At 34.9% G+C, this 22,218-nt stretch overlaps 1 protein-coding gene across 10 annotated transcripts in view; it reads left to right on the plus strand.

Moving 5' to 3' along the window:
* The window catches only part of Ralyl (RALY RNA binding protein like), a 735,459-nt gene that overhangs the window by 680,394 nt on the left and 32,847 nt on the right, over positions 1 to 22,218 (plus strand). For 9 of the 10 annotated variants that reach the window (XM_074068782.1, XM_074068781.1, XM_074068784.1 and 6 more), the window contains one exon: positions 15,614 to 15,786. In XM_074068782.1, the coding sequence (XP_073924883.1) occupies positions 15,614 to 15,786 (173 nt within the window). The remainder of the gene's footprint in view (positions 1 to 15,613; positions 15,787 to 22,218) is intronic. The other variant, XM_074068777.1, reaches the window with a different exon arrangement.

Below are 22,218 nucleotides of genomic sequence, written 5' to 3' on the forward strand. Positions count from 1 at the left end.
CACTAAAAGGACACTATAATTATTTTTGGGTAGGAATATAACAGCCCAAGAAGAAAGATTCAAAAATGCTGATATGGAGCTCTCCAGGAAATGGCCAACCAGATCACAGAATGATGTCTTTCTGTGTGCACAAAGCTGCTAGTCAGTATTTTTAATACTTTTCTGTTAATATGGAAAAGAAAAGGATTATCAGATAACATTTAATATAAAAAAACAAATAGAAAAAAAAGAAAAGAACGAAGAATTCTGAGAAAACAAACATTGTACAAAAGAATGAAAAATCAAAAAGAAAGAAAGAAAACCAGTGGTTAATACCCTCAGAGATAAAAGAAAACACAAAACTATAAAACTGAGTATACAGAGGGCAAATAAAAGAATTTTGTAAATTAACATATGATAGCACAAATAAATTACTCAGTCCAATACTTGAAACTCACCCAAAAAACATAAAAGAAAATAGAGGTGGACAATGGGAGAGAAAGGATATTAAAATTGCACGATGAACGTAGGAATAACAGGATTCTGGAAAGAGGAAAAAACTGTTCAAAATACTACGTTTCAGTTTTTTTCATTAACAAAAATAAAAGACATAGTTAGCTAGATTGAAAAGATTAACCAAGTATTTGGGGAAATGCATGAAAATATCAAAGCATGTTATTGTGACATTGCAGAGTATGGGAACAAAGAGAAAATCCAATAAGCACTAGTAAAAAGTAGAAGAAAAAAAGGACAGTTTTCAGATAAAGAAAGTAGAAAGTCATAGCAAAGAGTCTCAACAGCCACACTGAAAGCTAGAAGGCAGTAAAAGCATGCCTCAAATTCTGATTTTTTTTGAAAAGTCAACTTTCATTTATTCAAACTTCTGATTATTTACAATCTAATAATTATGTACATTCTATACCTACTACCCAAACTATTAAATGTGAGCATAAAGATATTTTTGGATATTCAAGATATCAAAAGATTTATCTCTGAATCATGTATTAAATGATACACTATAGTTAGTTATAAATTGTAATGAGTTTATTTGAGCTTTCGGTGATTCATTAAAAGGTGGCCCTGGACAAGTGTTAAGGGCTCCACCAAAAGGGCAACTGCCTTGTAGGAGACCTTATATCCTCAGAAGTAAGACCAATTAAATACTTGATTGGTAAAAGTGAAAAGTTAAATGAAGGGACATTCATCCTTTCAGAGGTATTAGGCAGCTTCAGACTGGTTGAGCTAAACTTTTAGTTTTCCAAGTTTGTTTACTTTTGAATTGGGTTTTGGTTTTCTTACATAGGACAAGATATAGGAGCTATCTCAGCCTAATGCCCTCTTAACTCATTATTTGAATTAAGTATTGGGAAAAGCACTTCACCACAACAAGGAGGGAAACCAAAAAAGAGGAAAATGTAGCTTTCCTAAAGTAGGGAGCCCATAGGTGAGAGGCAAAGGGGATCCTAAGAATGGAGGAAAAGGAAATCCTAGGAGATGGGATATGCAAGAGTCCTGAAAAGAAATTAGTCCAGACCAGGATTGCACAGAAGCCATAAAATAGAATTCTTAAGAAAGGAAATTAAGGGCTGGGCATTGGTGACTCAGGAGACAGAGATCAGGAGGATTGTGGTTCAAAGCCTGCCCAGGTAAATAGTTTGGAAGACCCTATCTCCGCAAACACCCATCACAAAAAAAGGACTGCTGGAGTGGCTCAAGGTGTGGCCCCAGTACCACAAAAAAAAAAAAAAAAAAAAAAAGAAAGAAAATTAATGGGATAACTAGGGGGCTAGGCAATTATGATTGACAATTGGTTCTTGACAAGGTTAAGCTCCTACTTTCCACAGGTCTTGAGAAAAACATTCCTGGGTTGCAGAAAATGTGTATCTCAAATGGACAAAGAAAGAATTTACAATAGCAAGCTTACAAAGTAAATATTCTAAGAAAGAGGAGGTCTGGAGACTAAAATCAGCTAGAAGCCTATCTAAAGTTTAGACAAACAGAAGGGAACATTAAAGCCACCTTGCTAACAACTCAGTTACATTCATCCAAAATTGAACTCTTTCTCCTCAGTTTCTCATTTAAATATGTTCCTCTCTTTGTGTCACATGTCCTATCTCTGACAGATTACTATTGCATACATCTTATCAATCAATACGCCAACCTCGGCATTATCACCTATTCCTATGACAGCCAGTGTTTCCAAATTTTACCTCTGTTGTCTTTTTACTCCACCTCTTATATTTCCCAGGCTACTGCCAATACCCAGATGCTCATCATCTCTCACATGCTCTGTTGCACTCACATTATTTTTTCAATAGCTTTACTGAAATATATTTCAGCTAGAATAAAATTTACTCATTTCAAGAGGATAATTCAGTAATTTAGTAATTTTACTGAGCGATACAACCAGTACCACAAATCACTCAGGGCATTTTTGTTCCCCTAAGTGTCACTTTTTTAACTGGTCTCTCCACTTCTAGTTTGTTGCTTCTCCAGTTCTTCTTCTTTATAGTAAGGGGATTTACACTACTAAACACAGAAGACCCCAGATAGGAGTGAAATAGAGCAAGGTTCACTTTCACTGCAGATAACTTACTAGCTCAATGGAATTTGGAAAAGTCCTCATAAAATTTATAAAATGAAAGAAACAGTATCTCTCAAAATTATTGTGAGATCTGCATGAACACAATATCTCAGTAATTTTTAAATGATTTATACTGAATTTGTGTAAATTCAGTATGCAGCATATTGAGAATACTTCCCAAGGTTAACTTTAAGGTCATCTCCACCAAGATTATACTTATATGATTGATGTTTTAATCTGAAAGCGTTCTTCATGTGTAATTTCCCTGAAATTCATTTATGTGTTTGATAGTAATACTATCCATAAAAATTACACATTTTGAAAAAGCATTTATTGGAATTGTTGAATTAAATTCATATTATATACAGGTACTGTAACTAGAATATTTAAAAAATACAGTTCATAGTGGTATGCAAAAAACAGTGATTCCAGGATAGTAGCTTGGCTGTAATAAATAATGGTGCTGTTTTTGTATCAACATCATTTCCAACCATCTGCTAAGTACAATTCAGCTAGTAATTATCAAGCAATTAAACCAGCATGTCAAAAAACTTAATTGCCAACTCAACCAATTTTCACAGTCATATTAATGATAATAGCTATGCAGCAAACTCAATTTAATAAAAATGCTTTGAAAATAAATCCCAACAATTCTAACTTGTTTTCTGAATTATATATAGCTTTTGAAGTAGAAATGAGATATGCAGAAAATATTAGAATATGAGGATTGAAATTTAATGTCAAATTCTTTCCTTTCATGGCTTTTAAAAGCTTTAGGCATTTTCCCTTAAACAGAAACACCTACCAATTTGGCTTCTTTTCCTTTGATAGTCATTGTTTAGCTAAAATATGTGCCCCTAACTAAATAGATTTCTTCATTTTTGAAAGTAAGGATTATCTGGTTATTAAAGAAAGTCAAGACATTCTCCTGATGTGCCAAATAAGACCTTTTTTCCTAGAGATATATTAGAAATCAGCCTAACCAATGGAGTCAGAAATGCTTAAGGTGGAATTCAATCCTTGTGCGTATTTATGTGTGTCCATGGGCACCTTACTTAGTTTATTTAATCTCAGTTTCTCCATATGTAAAATGATAATAATACTATGCTGCAATATACCTCAAAGACTAACATTAATGAATGCTACATGGTTAGTACTTCATAAAAACTCAATAACATGCAACCACTATAAACCATTTTTTCTGTCATAATTAAAAATTTAGATAGTATTAAAGTTATATATTAGGTATAAACTGCTAGCTTTTGGGGTCCTAATAAACTCTTTTAATAAAATCTAATACTAATCCAATCCTTCTCACAAAAGAAATGTTATGATGATCCATCACTTTGAAATGGATGTTAAAAGCCAACAGATACTCCAGATCCCACTGATCATAGCCAGCTCTTCTCCTATATGCACATCAGCACTTTACATTTTATTTTTCTCTTGAAGAGTTGGCAATATAAGCATGAAAACTTGTCTTCTAAAAAAACCTCAAACCCCCACATTTCACTTTGAGTTCATCATGAGGGTCTATCACATAGAATGTGGCAAGAAGGTTTATTTTGACTTTTCTTTAGATTAGTAGTTTGCTACTATGTTGCCAAATCAACTGTCACTTTGACTTCATAGTGAGATTTTGATATACACACATATATTTTCATTGTTTTATTCCACACAATTTATGAATATATTTAGCAAATGTTTAATTTGTGGGTAAGGCTCTCTTTTAGCCAGAGATAAAAAGATGAATAAAAATATTTCTGCCCCAGAGAAGCTCTAATGATAGACATAAATATACACACACACATATTTATGCACACACACAAAAAAATCACAAACACACAGGTATAGTCATACACTCTCATAAGAAAAAGTAAAAGTAATAAGTAGAAAAAGAATTATGCAGACAAAAAAGATACAAAGTTTAGAATAAATTAATCATTACTTAATTCTACAAGAAATAAAATCAAGTAACTACTCATAAAAAAATAGAACAGGTTGCTTCATTTCTATTTCAACAAGATAATTATTAGATTGAAATTGCTTTTTAAACTGAAAACTAACAGTTTAATAAACAAAATGTGCTTTCATGTGTAATTTTATTCATGAAATCTATTATTGCTTAGTGATTGCAACATTTCACACTGAGTCAATGACAAAAGTCTATGCTGACTATATTTTACTAAAGTACAGGCTGATTGAATTGCTGTTAAACTTGTAGGAATCAATTACCATTCTAATTAAAGCTTTTTTTTCCTTCAACCCAGATAATGTCTTCCAAGCATCTTGCTTTCAGATTAATGAGTGAATGAATGAGGAAAACTTGCAGATTTTTTTAATTATACTGTATTAAGACATCACTACCTGTGCAATATGCTATCAGAGATTTCACATGCATGTTGTATGTTAATACAAAAAACAGAGGTAACTTAAAAAACTATCTGTTTAAAAGAAATAAAGAAGCCATGTTAAAGCACAAATACAAAATTATCTTTGTAATATATTCTTAATTATTAATAGTGATGATTTTGACATGGACAATTTATCTATAGCAATCAAGTAAATATAGATTCAATTCAAGAACTATTTTGAGCTTTTTATGATAATGTTTCTGCAGTCTTTGTAACTTGAAAGCACATTCTTATCTTTTCTTATTCAAGCACACAGCAACTCTCTAAAGACATTGTTATTTTTATGTTCACCTGTTAGAGGAAAAAAAATTGCTACAGTTAATAGGAGTAATAATTAGCAGAAGTATAGATCCCATATTTTATATACTTTCTTAAACCTTATTTAATGTCTTCTATGTATAAGGTATTCAGAGAGGTCAAAACGGTTCTCTTTTTTTTTTTTTTTTTTTAGACCTGAGAAAGTTCAACATTTATGAAGGACTTTGTATATTCTTTTGTTTGTTTTTTGGTTTCGTTGAGACAGGGTCTTGCTTTGTCTCCCAGGCTGGACTCAAACTCACAATGCTCTGGCATCAGCCTCCTGAGTGCTGGAATAACAAGTGTGTGCCAGCATGCCCAACTGGGTTTTGTTTTTTTAATTCGTTTATTCATATGTGCATACGTTGTTTGGGCCATTTCTCTCTCCTACCCATTGCCCCTTCCCTCTGCTCTCACTTCCAGGCAGAATCTTTTCTGCCCTTATCTCTAATTTTGTTGAAGAGAAAGTATATGCAATAAAAAGAAAGACAAAGCATTTTTGCTAGTTGAGATAAGGATAGCTATACCGAGAGATTACTAGCAATGCTTCCATATACAAATGTGTTACAACCCAAGTTGATTCATCTCTAACTGACCTTTTCACTAGTTCCTGATCCCCTTCTCATATTGACCTCTGTTGCTTTAAGGTTTCTGTATTAATTCCTCTTCAGTAGGAACATCAAATACTATCATGTTTTAGGTTTCTTACCTACCATACCTCCCCTGTGTGCTCTCCCCTTATCATGTGACTCAAGTTTGACCACACTGCTGTATTTTCCCTAGATCTAAACTCTGCATATGAGGGAGAAGATACAACTTTTGGTCTTCCGAGCTTGGCTAACCTCTCTCAGAATGATGTTCTCTAGTTCCATCCATTTACTTGCAAATGATAAGATTTCGTTCTTCTCCATGGCTGAGTAAAAGTCCATTGTGTATAAGTACCATTTTCTTAATCCATTCGTCAGTAGTGGGGCATCTTGGCAGTTTCCATAACTTGGCTATTGGGAATAGTGCTGCAATAAACATGGGTGTGCACTTTCAGTTTTTTGCAGACAAATAACCACTTTTCCCAACGACATTTGTTGAAGAGGCTGTCTTCTCCATCGTATATTTTTAGCACTTTTGTCAAAAATAAGGTGGACATAGTTGTGTGGATTCATATCCAGGTCCTCTGTTTTGTTCCACTGGTCTTCATGTCTGTTTTTGTGCCAGTACCATGCTGTTTCTATTGCTATTGCTTTGTAATGTAGTTTAAAGTTGAGTATTGTGATACCGTCAGCATTGCTCTTTTTGTTTAGTATTGCCTTGGCTATTCACAGGCTCTTGAGTTTCCAAATGAATTTTAGGGTAGACTTTTCAATTTCTGTGATGACAGTCATTGGGATTTTGATGGGAGTTGCATTAAACATGTAGAATGCTTTTGGTAGAATAGCCATTTTTTCTATGTTGATTCTACCAATCCATGAGCAAGGGAGGTCTTTCCATCTTCTGTAGTCTTCCTCGATCTCTTTCTTCAGGAGTTTGTAATATTCCTTGTAGAGGTCATTCACATCTTTTGTTAAATTTACTACTAGGCATTTGATTTTTTTTGAGGCTATTGTAAATGGAATTGTTTCTGTATATTCCTTCTCAGTTTGTTTGTTATTGGTGTATAGAAAATAAAAAGATTTTTGTAAGTTGACTTTGTACCCTGCCACCTTGTTGTAGCTATTTATGGTGTCTAGGAGTTTTGGGGTAGAGTTTTTTGGATCTTTAAGGTATAAGATAATGTTGTCTGCAAACAAGGTCCTCCCACCCCCTCCCTCTCCCCCACCCCCTCCCTCTCCCCCACATTCCTCACTTCCAGGCAGAAACTGTATTGCCCTTATCTCAATTTTGTTGAAGAGAGAGTATAAACATTAATAAGGAGGAACAGGGGTTTTTGCTAGTTGAGGTAAGGATAGCTATATAGGGAGATTCTTAGTATTGCTTCTAAGTACATATGTGTTACTTTCTAAATTGTTTCTTCTCGAACTAACCTTTTCTCTAGTTCCTAGTCCCCTTCTCCTCAAATAAGGATATTTTGACAGTTTCTTTACCTATTTGTGTTCCTTTTATTTCTTCTTCTTGCATAATTGTTCTGGCTAGGAATTCCAGTACTAAATCGAATAGGAGTGGGCATAGTGGGCACCCTTGTCTCATTCTTGACTTTAGGGGAATGGTTTCAGTTTTTCACCATTAGGTGTGACATTGGCTGTAGATTTGTCATATATAGCTTTTATAATGTTGAGGTACTTTACTTCCATTCCTAGTTTTTTAGACCTTTTATCATGAAGTGGTGTTGGATCTTGTCAAAGACTTTTTCTGCATCTATTGAGATGATCAAGTGGTTTTTGTCTTTGCTTCTATTAATGTGCTCTATTACACTTATAGATTTGTGAATGTTGAACCACCCATGCATCCCTGGGATTAAGCCGACTTGGTCATGATGAATGATCTTTCTGATGTGTTGTTGGATTCGGTTTGCCATTATTTTATTGAGGATTTTTGCATCAATGTTCATTAAGGAGATTGGCCTATAATTCTTCTTTTTGGAGGTGTCTTTGTCTGGTTTTGGAATGAGTATAATACTGGCTTCACAAAATGAGTTAGGCAGTTTTCCTTCCCTTTCTATTTAGTGGAGCACTTTAAGGAGGATTGGTAATAGTTCTTCTTTAAAGGTCTGATAGAATTCAGCAGAGAATCCATCAGGTCTTGGACTTTTCTTTTTTGGGAGACTCTTGATTGCTGCTTCAATTTCATTTTGTGTTATAGATCTATTCAGGTGATTAATGTCCTGGTTTAATTTTGGATGGTCACAAGTACCTAGAAATCTGACCATTTCTTCAAGATTTTCAAATTTATTAGAATATAGGTTCTCAAGGTAGTCTCTGACAATTTCCTGGATTCCCATGGTGTTTGTTGTTATCTCCCCTTTTGCATTTCTGATTTTACTGATTTGGGTTTCTTCTCTCCTCATTTTAGTCAGGTTTGCCAAGGGTCTATCAATATTATTTACTTTTTCAAAGAAACAACTTTTTGTTTCATTGATTCTCTGTATGTTTTTTTTGTTTCTATTTCATTGATTTAGCCTTTATTTTTCATATTTCTCTCCTTCTGTCTGTTTTGGGATTTGCTTGTTCTTGTTTTTCTAAGAGTTTGAGATGTAGCATTAGGACATTGATTTCAGATCTTTCTGTCCTTTTAATATATCCACTTACAGCTATAAACTTTCCTCTCAGGACTGCCTTTTCAGTAGGTTGTGTTTTCATTTTTATTAACTTCCAGGAACCTATTAATTTCCTCTTTTATTTCATCAATGACCCATTGATCATTGAGCAGTGCTTTGTTCAGTTTCCAACTGTTTGCATATTTTTTACTGCTGTTTTTGTTGTTGATTTCTAGTTTTAATGCATTGTGATCAGATAGAATGCATGGTATTATTTCTATTTCCTTATATTTGCTGAGGCTTGCTTTGTGCCCTAGGATATGATCAGTTTTGGAGAAGTTTTCATGAGCTGCTGAGACAAATGTATATTGTGTAGAAGTTGGATGAAATATTCTGTAGACATCAGCTAGGTCCATTTGATATATGGTGTGATTTAGTTCTAGGATTTCTTTATTGATTTTTTGTTTGGATGACCTATCTATTTGTGATGGGGGGTATTAATGTCTCCCACTACCACTGTGTTGGAGTTTATATATGCTTTTAGGTCCTTCAGAGTATGATTGATGAAATTGGGTGCATGTAGGTTGATAATTGTTATTTCCTTTTGGTGTATTTCCCCTTTTATTAGTATGGAGTGTCCTTCTTTACCTTGTTTGATCAATGTAAATTTGTCCAAGATAAGTATTGCTAACCCTGCGTGTTTCAGGAGCCAATGGCTTGGTATATCTTCTTCCAGCCTTTCATCCTAAGCCAGTGCTTGTTTCTGTCTATGACATGTATCTCCTGTAAATAACAGATTGTTGAATCTTCCTTTTTAATCCAGTTTGCCAAATGGTGTCTTTTGATGGGAGAATTTAGTCTGTTAATATTCAGTGTTAGTATTGATAGTTATGTGGTGATCCTTGTCATGTAGTTGTCTTTGTTGTTTAAGGGTTTGATTGTGTGCAGCTAAATCAATGCTACTCTCTAGTTTCTTGCCTTTTCTTCTGTGGTTTGGTATTGCCTGTCCTTTCATGGTTTTGTATGCTTTCATTTTCTGTATGCAGGATTCTTTGAAGAATCTTTTGTAGTGGTAGCTTGGTAGTCATACGTTGTTTTAGCTTCTGCTTATCATGGAAGACTTTTATTGCTCCATCTATTTTGAATGATAGTTTTGCTGGGTAAAGTATCCTAGGTTTGAAGTTATTTTCATTCAGTGTCCAGAATACCTCACACTATGCTCTTCTTGCTTTTAAGTTTTCTGTTGAGAAATCTGTGATTTTTATGGGTTTACTTTTGTGTGTTATTTGCTTTTTCTCTCTTACAGCCTTCAATATTCTTTCTCTATTCTCTGTGTTTGTTTTTTAATGATAATATGTCATGGGGTAGTTCTATTTTGGTCTGGTCTGTTTGGTGTTCTGGAGGCTTCCTGTACCTGAATGAGCATAGTGTTCTCTAGATTTAGGAAATTTTCTGTTATTATTTTATTGAGTATATTACAAATTCCTTTTGCTTGCACCTCTTCTCCTTCTTCAATACCCATGATTCTCAGGTTTGGTCTTTCGATGGAGTCAGTGGGTTCTTGCATATTCCTTTCACAGGTTTTGAGTTGTTTGAGTAATAGTTCTTCAGTTTTTCCTTTAATTTCCATTTCATCTTCAAGTTCTGAGATTCTGTGTTCTGCTTGTTCTAGTCTGCTGGAGTGGCCTTCCACTGTGTTTTGTATTTCTGTTTCATTTTTTTCCTGAGGTTTTCCATATCATGTATCACTTCCTCTTTAATATAGCCAATTTTTGTCCTTAATTCCTTTATCTCTCTATTTATGGTGTTCTCTGTTTCACTTTGGTATTTATTTAGGGCTCCTATGAGTTCACTTATTTATTTTTGTGTCTTCTCATATTCTTTATATTTATTGTCTTGGAATTTCTTTAGTACCTCCTGTACATTTTGGTTTACCTTGTCTAGTAACATCTCCATGAAATTCTCAGTGATTTCTTCTTTCAGGGTGTTCTTGTGGAGTTCATTGTGTTCCTTGGGATAGTCTATCTTTGTTTTGTTGGGGTCTGGAACTGAGTATTCATTTTCTTCATTTCCCTCTGAATTCTGTACTAATTTATTTTTGTAGGGAGAATGGTTTCCATCCCTGTTTCATCTTCCCATTATTCCACTTGCTGCTGTTTCTGTCCCTATCCTGTGTGTAATTTAGTATTAGCTAACTTACAATAGTAAAACTAACAAAACAAAGAAAGAAGGAAAAGAAAGAGAAGGAAAGAAAATAAAAGAAATATTAAAAATGGAGAACCAAAGAAATCAGCAGGGAGAGATCGTGTACTATCCAACAGTGAACAAGACAAGCACTTAGAGAGAAAGAGAAAAAAGAAAAAAGAATTTCAGGTTCAGGAACAATGAAGTTTCAATCTTAGTAGTTCTGGTGTTACTCCTTCAGCATCCAGTCCTGGTGTTGGTATTTAAGCAGTAGCTCTGTCGTAGTCTCGCCAAGTGGTTGGGTCAGGAGACAGCTTTGTGAACCACTATCTGCCCTATTTCAGGCAGCGGCTCATCTGCCGCCTACTGTCAGCTGTCTACATTTGCAGGCTTTGTTTACTGAAAGTTTGTGTGGAGTTCAGCTCCTTGCTTCCCCCTTCTCTGGTGGAGAGGCTTGCCAGTCATATACTTTTGCAGGCTTTGTTTACTGAAAGTTCACGTGGAGTTCAGCTCCTTGCTCCTCCCCACTTCTCCAGTGTGCACAGTGCACCCTGCCTGCTCTGCTGCATGTCCTTTTCAGTTCCTTGCTTATTATCCAGTTTTGTTTTTTGTTTTTGGGGTTTTTTTTTGTGGGGCAGGGTCAGTCTGTCCAGGGGACTATGCTCACCTTTTGGTCTGCATTTCTCAAGCAGGTTTGGAGCCGGCATCTGGTGGCATGGGAGCCCTCCTGGTTTCTCAGTGTAATGTGCGTGGAGAGATTTTGTGTGGGCTGGGGTTTGGGGTGTCAGAGTTTTGCTTATTCTTTGTGGTTTTTTTCTGCCAAGTGTGGCTCCAATGTCTCAGCAAGACTTTGATTTATGGAGCTCAAAATTGTTCTTGATAGCCAACCTATATTGCCCTTTTCAGTTTATAAACAATGGACATCTTATGTTGTCTCATTTGAGCATGGCAATGACCTTGGAAGAGAATAAAACAAATTTCCAGGAAGTTTAAACACTGATGAGAAAGGGTGAAAGAACAGCAAAACCAACTATAAAGCAGCATTTGATCAGAGCTTTGGTTTCTCAAAGAGTAGAGATCACATTAGTAGGAAGATCATGAATCCAGAGTTACTCTTTGGATTTCAAGGGGTAACTGAAACAATTTGTACATAAAACCAGATGAGAACTATGCATCTTTACAGTCTCATTCTACTTGGGTTTTTTGAGAATCACCTTAACCAGATACTTTTCTAGAGGAGATAAAAAGGAATGTTATCTTCAACACAAAAAATAAATGTCTGAAAGCTTCAGAATAAATGGCTATTCCAAACCTAATGAATTTCTTTATACTGTCAATCATATTTAGAATTCTACTTATGAGTTACAACAAAAGTATAAATGCAGTGACATAAAATTGAGAAAATTTGGCTTTAGGAAAAGCTATAAAATTCAGGTCATTTTTCACTACCTAGAATTATAATTGTCTAATCCTAAACCTCGTTCCTTCTTTTCTTGAGGTACCAACAGGTACCTCTTAAAAGGTCTTTAAAGGTAGGGCCTTTTTAGTAAGCAGATAGTGACCTAGAGTATAAAGAAGTGAAGAGGTCAGAAGACACAAGTACAAAAACAATTAAAAAACTGTTAGGAGAAAGAGTGGAAAAATCAGAACCAGAATAGTCAAGCCCATTTTGCAGTCCAAAAGATCAGCAAGCATGAGGCAACAGAATAGAACAGATGGTGTGATTAAGTAGAGGACTCAAAACATTTAGTGCTTAAAATTGTCTGCCCACCAAAACATTTTCTCAGTAGATGCTGGTCACAGGTGTGCAAGTGTCAAAACTCTAAAATTACATAGAGCAATGACATATGGGAAAAATTAGATTCATAAAACCTTGCAATTTTTGGTAAGAGTTAAATTGAAGGTGACTTTGTACCTCTTGTTTAATTTTACTTCTTTTTAATCAGCTACCTGGGGATCTTCCCTAAATTAATTATTAATTTTTTTTTCCTTTAATTCACTATTTCCAAGGCTGGAGGCATGGTTCAAGCAGTAGAGCACCTGCTTAGAAAAGGGTGAAGCTGTATATTCAAATGACAGTAGCACAAACAAAAAAGTGCATGAAGTCAGTATTTCCCTGCTTAATTTGTATACATAATTTATATTTAGAAAAAAGTCTAAAACTGTTAAGTTATATAATAACTGCTTTATAGTATTCATAGAACTCTGTAATAGACATCAGAGAAAGGCGAAGAATTCATGGTACTGTATTTGTTCCATGAGCTCACCTGCATGTGCATATAAAGATTAAAAGTGCATCCCCATAAAACAGGTCTTGCCTGGACAGTGGGAGGGGTGAGGATATAGGAAAGGTAAAGGAGGCTGAATGTAGTGGAAATATTATTTATACATGTATGAAAATGGAAATATGAAACATGTTAAAACTATTCCAGGAATGAGTGTGGAGGAGGGGAATAAAGGAGAATGATAGAAGGGGTGAATTCAACTATGATACATTATAAGAATTTTTGTAAATGTTGCAATGTACCCTCAGTACAACAACAATATAATAAAAAAGAAGAAAATGTAATGTATACTCACTTCATTAATTAGTTATAAGGAGAAATCTAGAGCTATGAAGTGATGGAAAAAATAGAGGAGTACATATCTTTGCATCTATGTATGGAAAGTAAATGTCTTTCTCTTAGAGCAAAAGATTCCAGTTTTGAGTCATTTTATAAAGCCCATAGTAATTATTTTTACCCTTCATTATATCTACCAACTCTTTGACTCGTCTGATACAAAATCTGATCTTTACAAGCTTTATGACTGTCATTCCATGATCTGACCAGGCCTTTTGTTCTGTGCTTACTGTTGCTATTGTTGTGACGTCTTTATATTTTACAATGAAGAATCTACTGTCTCCGTTTTGTATGTAATAGTAGGCATTTACATAATCCTCCATAGTTTGCAAAAATATTTCCCAAATATAAGCCATACAAAAAAAACCCAAACTATTTGGAGAAAGATAAGAACATCAAAAACAGAGTATCCAAGTCCACATTGTAGTCCAAAGGATCAGCAAGAGTAGAGTAACAAAATAGACCAGATGGTGTCATTAAAGTCAGAGGATTCAAAACTTTTTATGTTCAAAGTCATCTTTCCATCAAGGCATTTTCTCAGTAGATGCTGGTCACAGATATGCAAACCGACAGTGTAGGTACTATCATGAATTTGTTTACATAGCTGAGAAAGGAATGACAGTGTGTTTAAGTGACCTGACCAAGTGGCCAAAACTAAGACTCAAACCCAATGTTTGTAGTCCCACCAGTAAGTAACTGAGCTAACATTAGAATCCAGTCCTTTGACAGAAAGCCAGAACATGCCCCATCCTACTGTCTTATTTCCAACAAACTTTATTATTTGGAGAACTGAAATGCAAGAATTCATAGATACACATTTATTCATAGGAATAATTACTATGATTTTAAGCAACTTGAAGGAAAAAGCATCTATTTATTTATACATTATATTTCATCAAAATTTGTTGATTTACATGTTGGTTATATCTGTTTTGCGCTGAATTAACATGCATATATCAATGATTGTTTTCTTTTTATTTCAAGTTATGAAAAAGATGTGAAATGAATTGGTTTCTATACATTAAATATAAATAAATAAACAAGCTCAAATGAATACATAAATAAACTCAAAATGTAGTGTCTTATAAAGCACAAATCAAATGATGGAATGATATCCCCATAAAATAACAGTAATCAAAATCACTGAAAACAATGTAACTTTTATGATAGTCATAAACATGTGAAAATAAGTTAGAGAAGGAAAAACGTAAGATAATCTCATTTATTCAATCCTCAGTGCTTTTAGAACTTTTAGAAGAGAGGAAAACCAATCAGTAGGAACCAGTAGGGGAAATAATTATTGAAAATGCACAGATCCTTGCAACTAGAGGTAATTAATGTTGAGTATAGCTTCATTTTTGGGCACTTATTATTTGCAAGTCACTATACTAATGTTTTGATTTCCTACTCCAAACTCTGAAGATATAGAAATTATATATCCCAATTGTCTGAAAGAGCAAACAGGCCGAAGGAGGGTTTTTAATCATTTTCTCTTTGCATAACATCACAAACCAACTAAGTGATGAAGATTGACTTTGAACCCAGGCTGTCTGACATCAGGATTTGTATTCTTAACCATTTCAGTTAACGATATCTGCCAACATAATTTAGAATTCAATTTTTCAAAAGATTGTTCACACAAATATGACACCTGAATTGCATGTCTATTTTCTTACTTTTTTTCCTCAGAAAAGTTTTGTTGTTGCTGTTGTTGATGGTGGTGGTGGTGGTCTTTTTTACTTACAGGTTTGAAATTGTCCATTAGGTTTTCTTCATTCTCTCTCCTTGAGTGAACAATTTCTATGTTATATATGTTTTTGTTCTTTGTTTTGACTTCATTTTCCCCTCAGAAAGAATATCTCTGTTAGAAATAACTATACAAAAATTGAAGCCAGGCACTGGTGGCTCATGCCTGTAATCCTAGCTACTCAGGAGGTCAGTTGGGCAAATAATTTGAAAGACCCTATATCACAAAAACCCTTCACAAAAAAGGGCTGGTGGAGTGGCTGAAGGTGCAAACCCTGAGTTCAAACTTAAGTCCCACAAAACAAAATGATTCTATGAGAAAGATATGCTTATGTAAATATTTATTTATATATTATTTTCACCATGATTCCCTAATCTTTGCTAATTTCATTTAAAAATGAATATAGTTACATGTAAACTTATACAGATATTTATGCATAATTTGCACAGTTGAATAGATTCAACTGAAAATATCCTTATCTTCTTCATGCCTTTAAAAATACACAGAGTTCACCCTGTCATGGACTGTTTTTTTTATGATTTTTATCTAAATGACTCATGAGCCAACCCAAGGTAGTAGTTATTTGCTTTTTCCTTCCAGAAGCTCAGAAGAAGCAATTGGAAGAGACTATAGAACTGATCCAAGAAGAATGTGTGTCAGAGAATGCAGACCACTCTACAGAGGAGCCTGCAGAAGGAGGGCAAGATGCAGATGGAGAAGAGATGACTGATGGGATAGAGGAGGACTTCGATGAAGATGGGGGTCATGAGCTGGTAGGAACTAAATATTTGGTGTCCACATGCGATGGGTGATAGCACTAGCATGTTCACAACATATTCTTCCTAAAAGAAGAATTATATCATTTGGAGCTTATTTTTTTCTTATATATGTTTATTTAACAGAACACAAGCATAGTGCTTTGTAAAAAATAAGTGCTCAATACTTTTTTTTTGCTAACTTAAATTATGAGGATGTAAATAAATAAATGATAGAAATATTATATATAATGATATTAAATATATCTAAAGTCCCAAATGAAAAACTTTCTTTACCAAGTGCTCCACCATGAAAGAAATCTTACATTTGTACAATTAAAAGTGATCTGTGCATGGACATAAAATGCTGGTGACAAAAGACCATTTACTGCAAGATATATGACTTTCCCTATTAGTTTAGTAGTTTCAGTTAGTGATGATAATTATCTGTATCAGTTGTGTGGCAGTCCTTTCTACAGTTTGCTCACTAAGATGACCCTTTGGTGTATGGTCAGCTCACCATTTTCAGTACCTGAGCTGCTTGATAATCAGTTGTTATGACTTGGGAACTTAGCTAAGATCTGGTCCTTTATATGTTTTATATTCATAATATTGTAACCATTATACTGTTCATTTCTAGGTAACCTTTCCTGTATAACCTCACTAGGGACTTGGTAAATATATGCTGATTAGGCTACTATTTCTCATATTTTATCAACCATGAAATTAAATATACTATCTCAAAGAACTTGACTAATAAAAATGATGCAAGGATGTGTGTGTGTGTGTGTGTGTGTGTGTCCAAAAGAATAGGATTATTTTTGACCCTCTCTACTTGATAATTCTACCTCCAAATCATAGTCCAAAGCTAGTTACATCTTCACTACCTATATCCTGACCAAACCCAACATCCTTTCTCTTCAAACTCTTCAGTAACTTCTAAAGATTCTTGCTTCAACTTTTTTTCCCCCTATACAATACAAATTTCACAAAAGGATAAAATCCTCATTAATTATATGTCAGATAATAACCACTCGCTTGCTTAAAATTCTATAATGGCCAGGATCAGCAGCTCAAGCCTATAATCCTAGCTATCTAGGAGGCAGAGATCAGGAGGATTGTATTTCAAGACCAACCCTGGCAAAAAGTTGAGACCATATCTCAACCAATGTCTTGGTATTGTGACATGTACCTATCATATAAGCTTTTCAAGAAAGCACAAATAAAAGGACCAGGGTCCAGGCCAGCTCTGGTATAAAGCAAGACCATATTTTAAAAATAACCAACACAAAAAAGGGCTGGTGGAAAGGTTCATGTGATAGAGTACTAGCATAGCAAGCAGAAGGCCCTGATTTCAGCCCCTACTACCAAAACAAAACTGCAACAATACACCCTCTGCAATGTTTTTCATTATACATACAATAAAATCAAAATCCTAAAATGTGGAGGATGAGGTGGAGGCAAATAATGATGAGAAAGGGAACAATGCTAAACTACATTGTGCCTATATATGAAGATGTCACAAGGCAACCCACTAAAAGCTGTTGAAAAGTGGAGGAGGGAGAATGGGAAAGTGAAAAAGCCATAGAGGGAGTTGATCTGATCAATGTACAATATGATCAATGTACAGTGCACACATGAAACACTGTAATATACACTAATAAAAAGTAAATTAATGAAAAGTCTCTGAGTGTGTGAACTTAAATTGTGATGGTGTTAGGTGAAAGATCCCAGTAGGGAGAAAGAACTTGGTGAAGAGAAAGAGAGAAAATACCCAATACAAAAGGGAAAGAAACTAGCACACTTCTATGGACTTGCCTTAGACATGAAATTTTTCCACCACAAGTAACATAAGTCTCAGTACTTCGTGGCCAGAATTTGGAGGAGATCAAGTACAAAGTATGTCAGAGGGTGATATCCTCTGTAGTGTGAGAAGGAATGGGAAGGAACACAGGTTTGAAAAGAATGAAAAGAGTTGAAAAAAGCTAGTATGGAAAACATGCAAGGTTTCCTAATTTGGAAAAAGTCTAAAGGTTGATAGTATTCATAGCCAGTTGAGGTTAAAGACTAAAAATTAGTGGAGTAGTATTTTGTAAATTTTAAAATCTTTCAGACTCACCTGGAGAAACTTTAAAATAGATTATCATATCCCATTCTGAGAGTTTCTAATTTCAAAAGCTAAAGAGAGTCTATGACTTGCATTCTTTTCCAAATCACATTGATGCTGCTGGTCTGGTCTCAAAGTAGCACTTTGAGAACTACTGCTGTGAAGTCATCCATCTGTCTATCTGTGGGGTTTTCTCCACTGGCTTTTATCAGACCTGGTGGAAGCATGGAAAAAGTAAACAGCTATAGAGTTGGATTTTTGTCAGATAAGTGCAAAGCAAATAAATAGCATTGAGGGTGAAAAAAGTGGCTGATTAAACAAGTCATGAAACTAACCTGACAAGGAAGAAAGAAACACAGGAGGGAGAGAATGAGGAGAAAATAGAGTAAGAAAAAAGAATAAGCCCCTATATAATTAAGGAACAGAGAAAGGGGAACTGAATGGAGAAATCCAGTATTATACTTGGAGGCTGAGATATTTCAGAGGTGTGACAATTATGAGTGACAACATGATCCATGGGAGGAGCAGATGGAAGTGGAATCAGAGCAAAGGTCCCAGCAGATGAATGATTCAAGGAAAACTGAGTGGCTCAAATGCAAGATGGATCATCTGAATGGGCATGAAATCACTCCAAATATTGGATTAGAAGTACAAGAATGAGGTAGTTACATAGGAAAGCTATCAGGGCCAGATTTGTCTCAGATCTGTCACTATTCAATCCAATGGATTCACTTCAAACAAATAACTTTCTATCTACAAAATGAAAGGGTTAGATCAAAAACCCAAATCAGAAATTTCTAAAATCCATTTTGTTTGATTTTATCACTGGGTGACCATATTTCCTGGGAATAATATGTCTGAAGGGGCAAATTAGAACATGCAGCCTGAGAATAAATCCAAAATGCAGTGCTTGAGTTATGCTCCAAGCACAGAGAAGGCTTAAGGGGCTAAAGAATAAAATCTTATCTTTAGTATACAACTTTGTTGTAAAACTTGGAAAATCACAAATGAGGATGAGCTTCCCTGTCAGTCCTTAAAATACAAATGGAAGTTAGGGAGTCCCCCTTTATAATTGACCAAGAAAAAACCTCTGGTCTAGTGTCTACTGCTCTCCTTTCCAGGCCACCGAAACCAATTCATCCTTTGTTTCCAAAATAGAAAGAAAAGGCAGAGGATATTATATATGTGAACAGCAGTGATATATTGATATAGTCAGTATACAGTAGGAGCCCAAAAGAAGAGCTAGTATTCACATGCACAGATGGCAGATCAAGGCAAAAGCAGAATGGCATTCCAAGAGGGCGACCAAGAATTGGATCTGAAGCCAATTGAGTTCCAACAAAATGATTCAGAGGGGCATTGCGGGTGGAATGTGAGAAGCTCAGGAAGCACAGGTTGTCCACACAATGTCCACTTCAAAATACCCACTTAGTGAAACCGATTTCCATAAAACAATCTATTCAGCTAACACTTGAAAATCTATTTTGTGTGAACCAGGTATTACAAAAAATGAAAAGACAACTAAAACGATGGCTTTATGTGTGGATTTGAAATGTTTGAGTAAACACCTTCTCTCAAACAGTTTAATGTTATACAGAGAGATAGCTGATTTTGCTCATGTGGACTCAATAATTTATAAAAAACCAACAAAGGCTAAAAATCATGACTTTACAATAATATATATTTACATATTTTATTAGTGCATAGAAATCAAGATTTGAATTTATTTAAAATCAATCTCTCTTTATTGATGCACTATGCATGCACTATCAAACCACTGTTACATTCCTATTTCTAAACAAACCCATTAGCAATTATTTATCAACAGATAACTACATAAATGAATGGCAGTAAGGCTTGCACCCTGGGAATGAAGAGCAAACATCGTATCTTTCTTCCCTTAAGAATATGAACTCACTGAGGATAGAAGCCATAGATCAAAAATATAAAACAGCATATACAAAGAAAGGAACAACATGGGAGGTATAGTTTAGAGGTGAGGAACTACATAAAGCTGGCATGGTAATAAAGACTTCCTGGTAAAAGTGGAATTATAACTTTATCTGGAAAGAATTTTCAAATCATCCTTCTTTATCTTCAGATCACTTGATGGAAAATATATCTGAAATACAAAATGCCTTAGATTTCATTTATTTATTTACTTACTTTAACTTTTTGCAGTACTGGAGTTTGAACTCAAGGTTTGGTGTTGCCAGGCAAATGCTCTACTGCCTGACCCATGTCTCCACCCCTCTTTACTCTGGCTACTTTGGAGACAGGATCTTGCTTTTATGTTCAGGCCATCCTGAATTGCGATCATCCTATTTTAAGTTTTCTACAGTTGCAGGGATGACAGGCATGTATGATTGCATCCAGTTTTTTCCCATTGAGATGGGGTCTCACAAACTTTTGCATGGTCTGGTCCAGAACTGCAAACCTCCTGATCTCAATCTCCCAAGTAGTTAAGATTATAGGTGTGAGCCATCAACACTCAGCTTGAAAATGTCTTAGATATTTTATATGATAGGTAGAGAGGTAGGTAGATAATGATACATTTTTTTAAAAAGTAAACCTAACTACTAGTAACTTCACAAATAAAACATTTGCCATTTGAACACTTTCATTCTCTTTATACATACCCACCAAATCTATGTTCTTCATTATATAAAGTAAAATAATTCAGAGTGGTCTATGTGATAATGGAAAATGCTACAGAAAATAAGTGGTTAGTATCCTGCTAATTCAAAAGACAAATGAATTGTGGTCAAGTTTATGAGAAAAGGCTCCTATGTACTCTTTAGGACATCACAGAGCTGTCAAGTGTGTTGTAGAGTCTTGGAAAAGCTAATCCAGTATTTCAAGAGTAAATATTTTTTTTGCCCAATTTATATCCAATATCCAATATTTCTGCTAAAAATGCTGATACAAATCGTCTGGAGAAGTAGGAATCTACTTCTATGTGGAATTCTACCAGGAATCTGTACTTTTATGTGGCTGAAATAAGAAACTACAGAGCTAACCCACTAATTCCCAAAGGAAACCATAGACAAGCAGAACATTTAAATGGACTGAGGGAATTTTAGTTCTTTTGAATTTTACTTGTAATGACTTTTGCTTTTGATAAATAAACACAAGCAAATCAGGCAAATCTTGCAAGAATCCACACTAGATTTACCTAGGAAGATTGCTTAATACTTAGGCTTTCAATCTGAGTGCTATGCTGTAATACATCTTTCAGGATTTAACAAAGCAATAAGTCACCTGAGTTTACCAGCTATTGAATTTCTATGCACATTGGGGAAAATCTAATCCTACAATTGAACAGAACTCAAAGTAAGCATTCTGGCAAACCATTGAAAAGTTGGAATTCATTCTGCTCAATACTCTTGTAGTTATAAGCAAGATTGAAAATGTCTGCTTCTTTTTGAAACTTTTTGTTCCTTTCCTAATGAAATCCTTCACCTGAATGTTCCCCTCTTATCAACTGTGCTTCTATTTCTTTTTGACATCATTTAGACTGAATGATAGTCAGAGGAGAAATAAGAGGGTGTGAGACTGTTACCAACTGAATTAGTTAGAAGTACAAATCACAAAGAGAAAGAAAGTGTTACAGCACAACACTCAAAGACCTTTGTCTTGAGCTTCGTAAATCCTTCATATGCTGTATTTCCTGTCTTCCTCAGCAAATATTGAGGGCAACATTTCATAACATGGATGGAATTAGGGATAGGATGAACAACCATAGTGCACATACCCTGCTAGCACAAGTCTCCTGGCCGTGGAAACTGCTGCGGAGGCATTAATGGCCAGGTTTTCTTAACAGAAGTGAAGCATGGCTAAGCCTTCAATGAGAGGCATAGGTTGTGCTAGGTAGACATCTCTGCTTTTGGTTTTCCACTCTGGAATCTTGCTTCTTCCAGAGCTCAGTTATCTTTGTAATACGGGGTGAAATTCAGATTTGCTATCCATGGCATCTCAGTTCATTTTAGTAGCTTTAGTTTCAGGTAAAGAACTCTACTTCTCTCATTTGGAGGCTGGATGACTTAGCTTATAAACAAGACCTACAGTCTGGGAAAAGCAAATTCAAATGCCCATGTCTTTGTGGAAGCTACATTCCTGTGTCCTCACTGGACTCTTATCTGCAGAAGAGAGTTGATACATTGTGTCTAATCAAGGTTTTTGTGAAAATTAAGTTCAGTATTGTCTAAAAAGCTTGTCACAGAGTAGTAGTTTAGTTAAAAATTTTGCTAAGTCTTTAGGTTTTGGTTGTAGGGCATTTATATCCTTTTATATATTTTCATTTTTTTGTTTTCTTTTACTTCTTTCGATTTTCATAACCCTAA

This window comes from Castor canadensis, chromosome 3 (assembly GCF_047511655.1).
Source record: "Castor canadensis chromosome 3, mCasCan1.hap1v2, whole genome shotgun sequence".
Classification (NCBI taxonomy): Eukaryota; Metazoa; Chordata; class Mammalia; order Rodentia; family Castoridae; genus Castor; species Castor canadensis.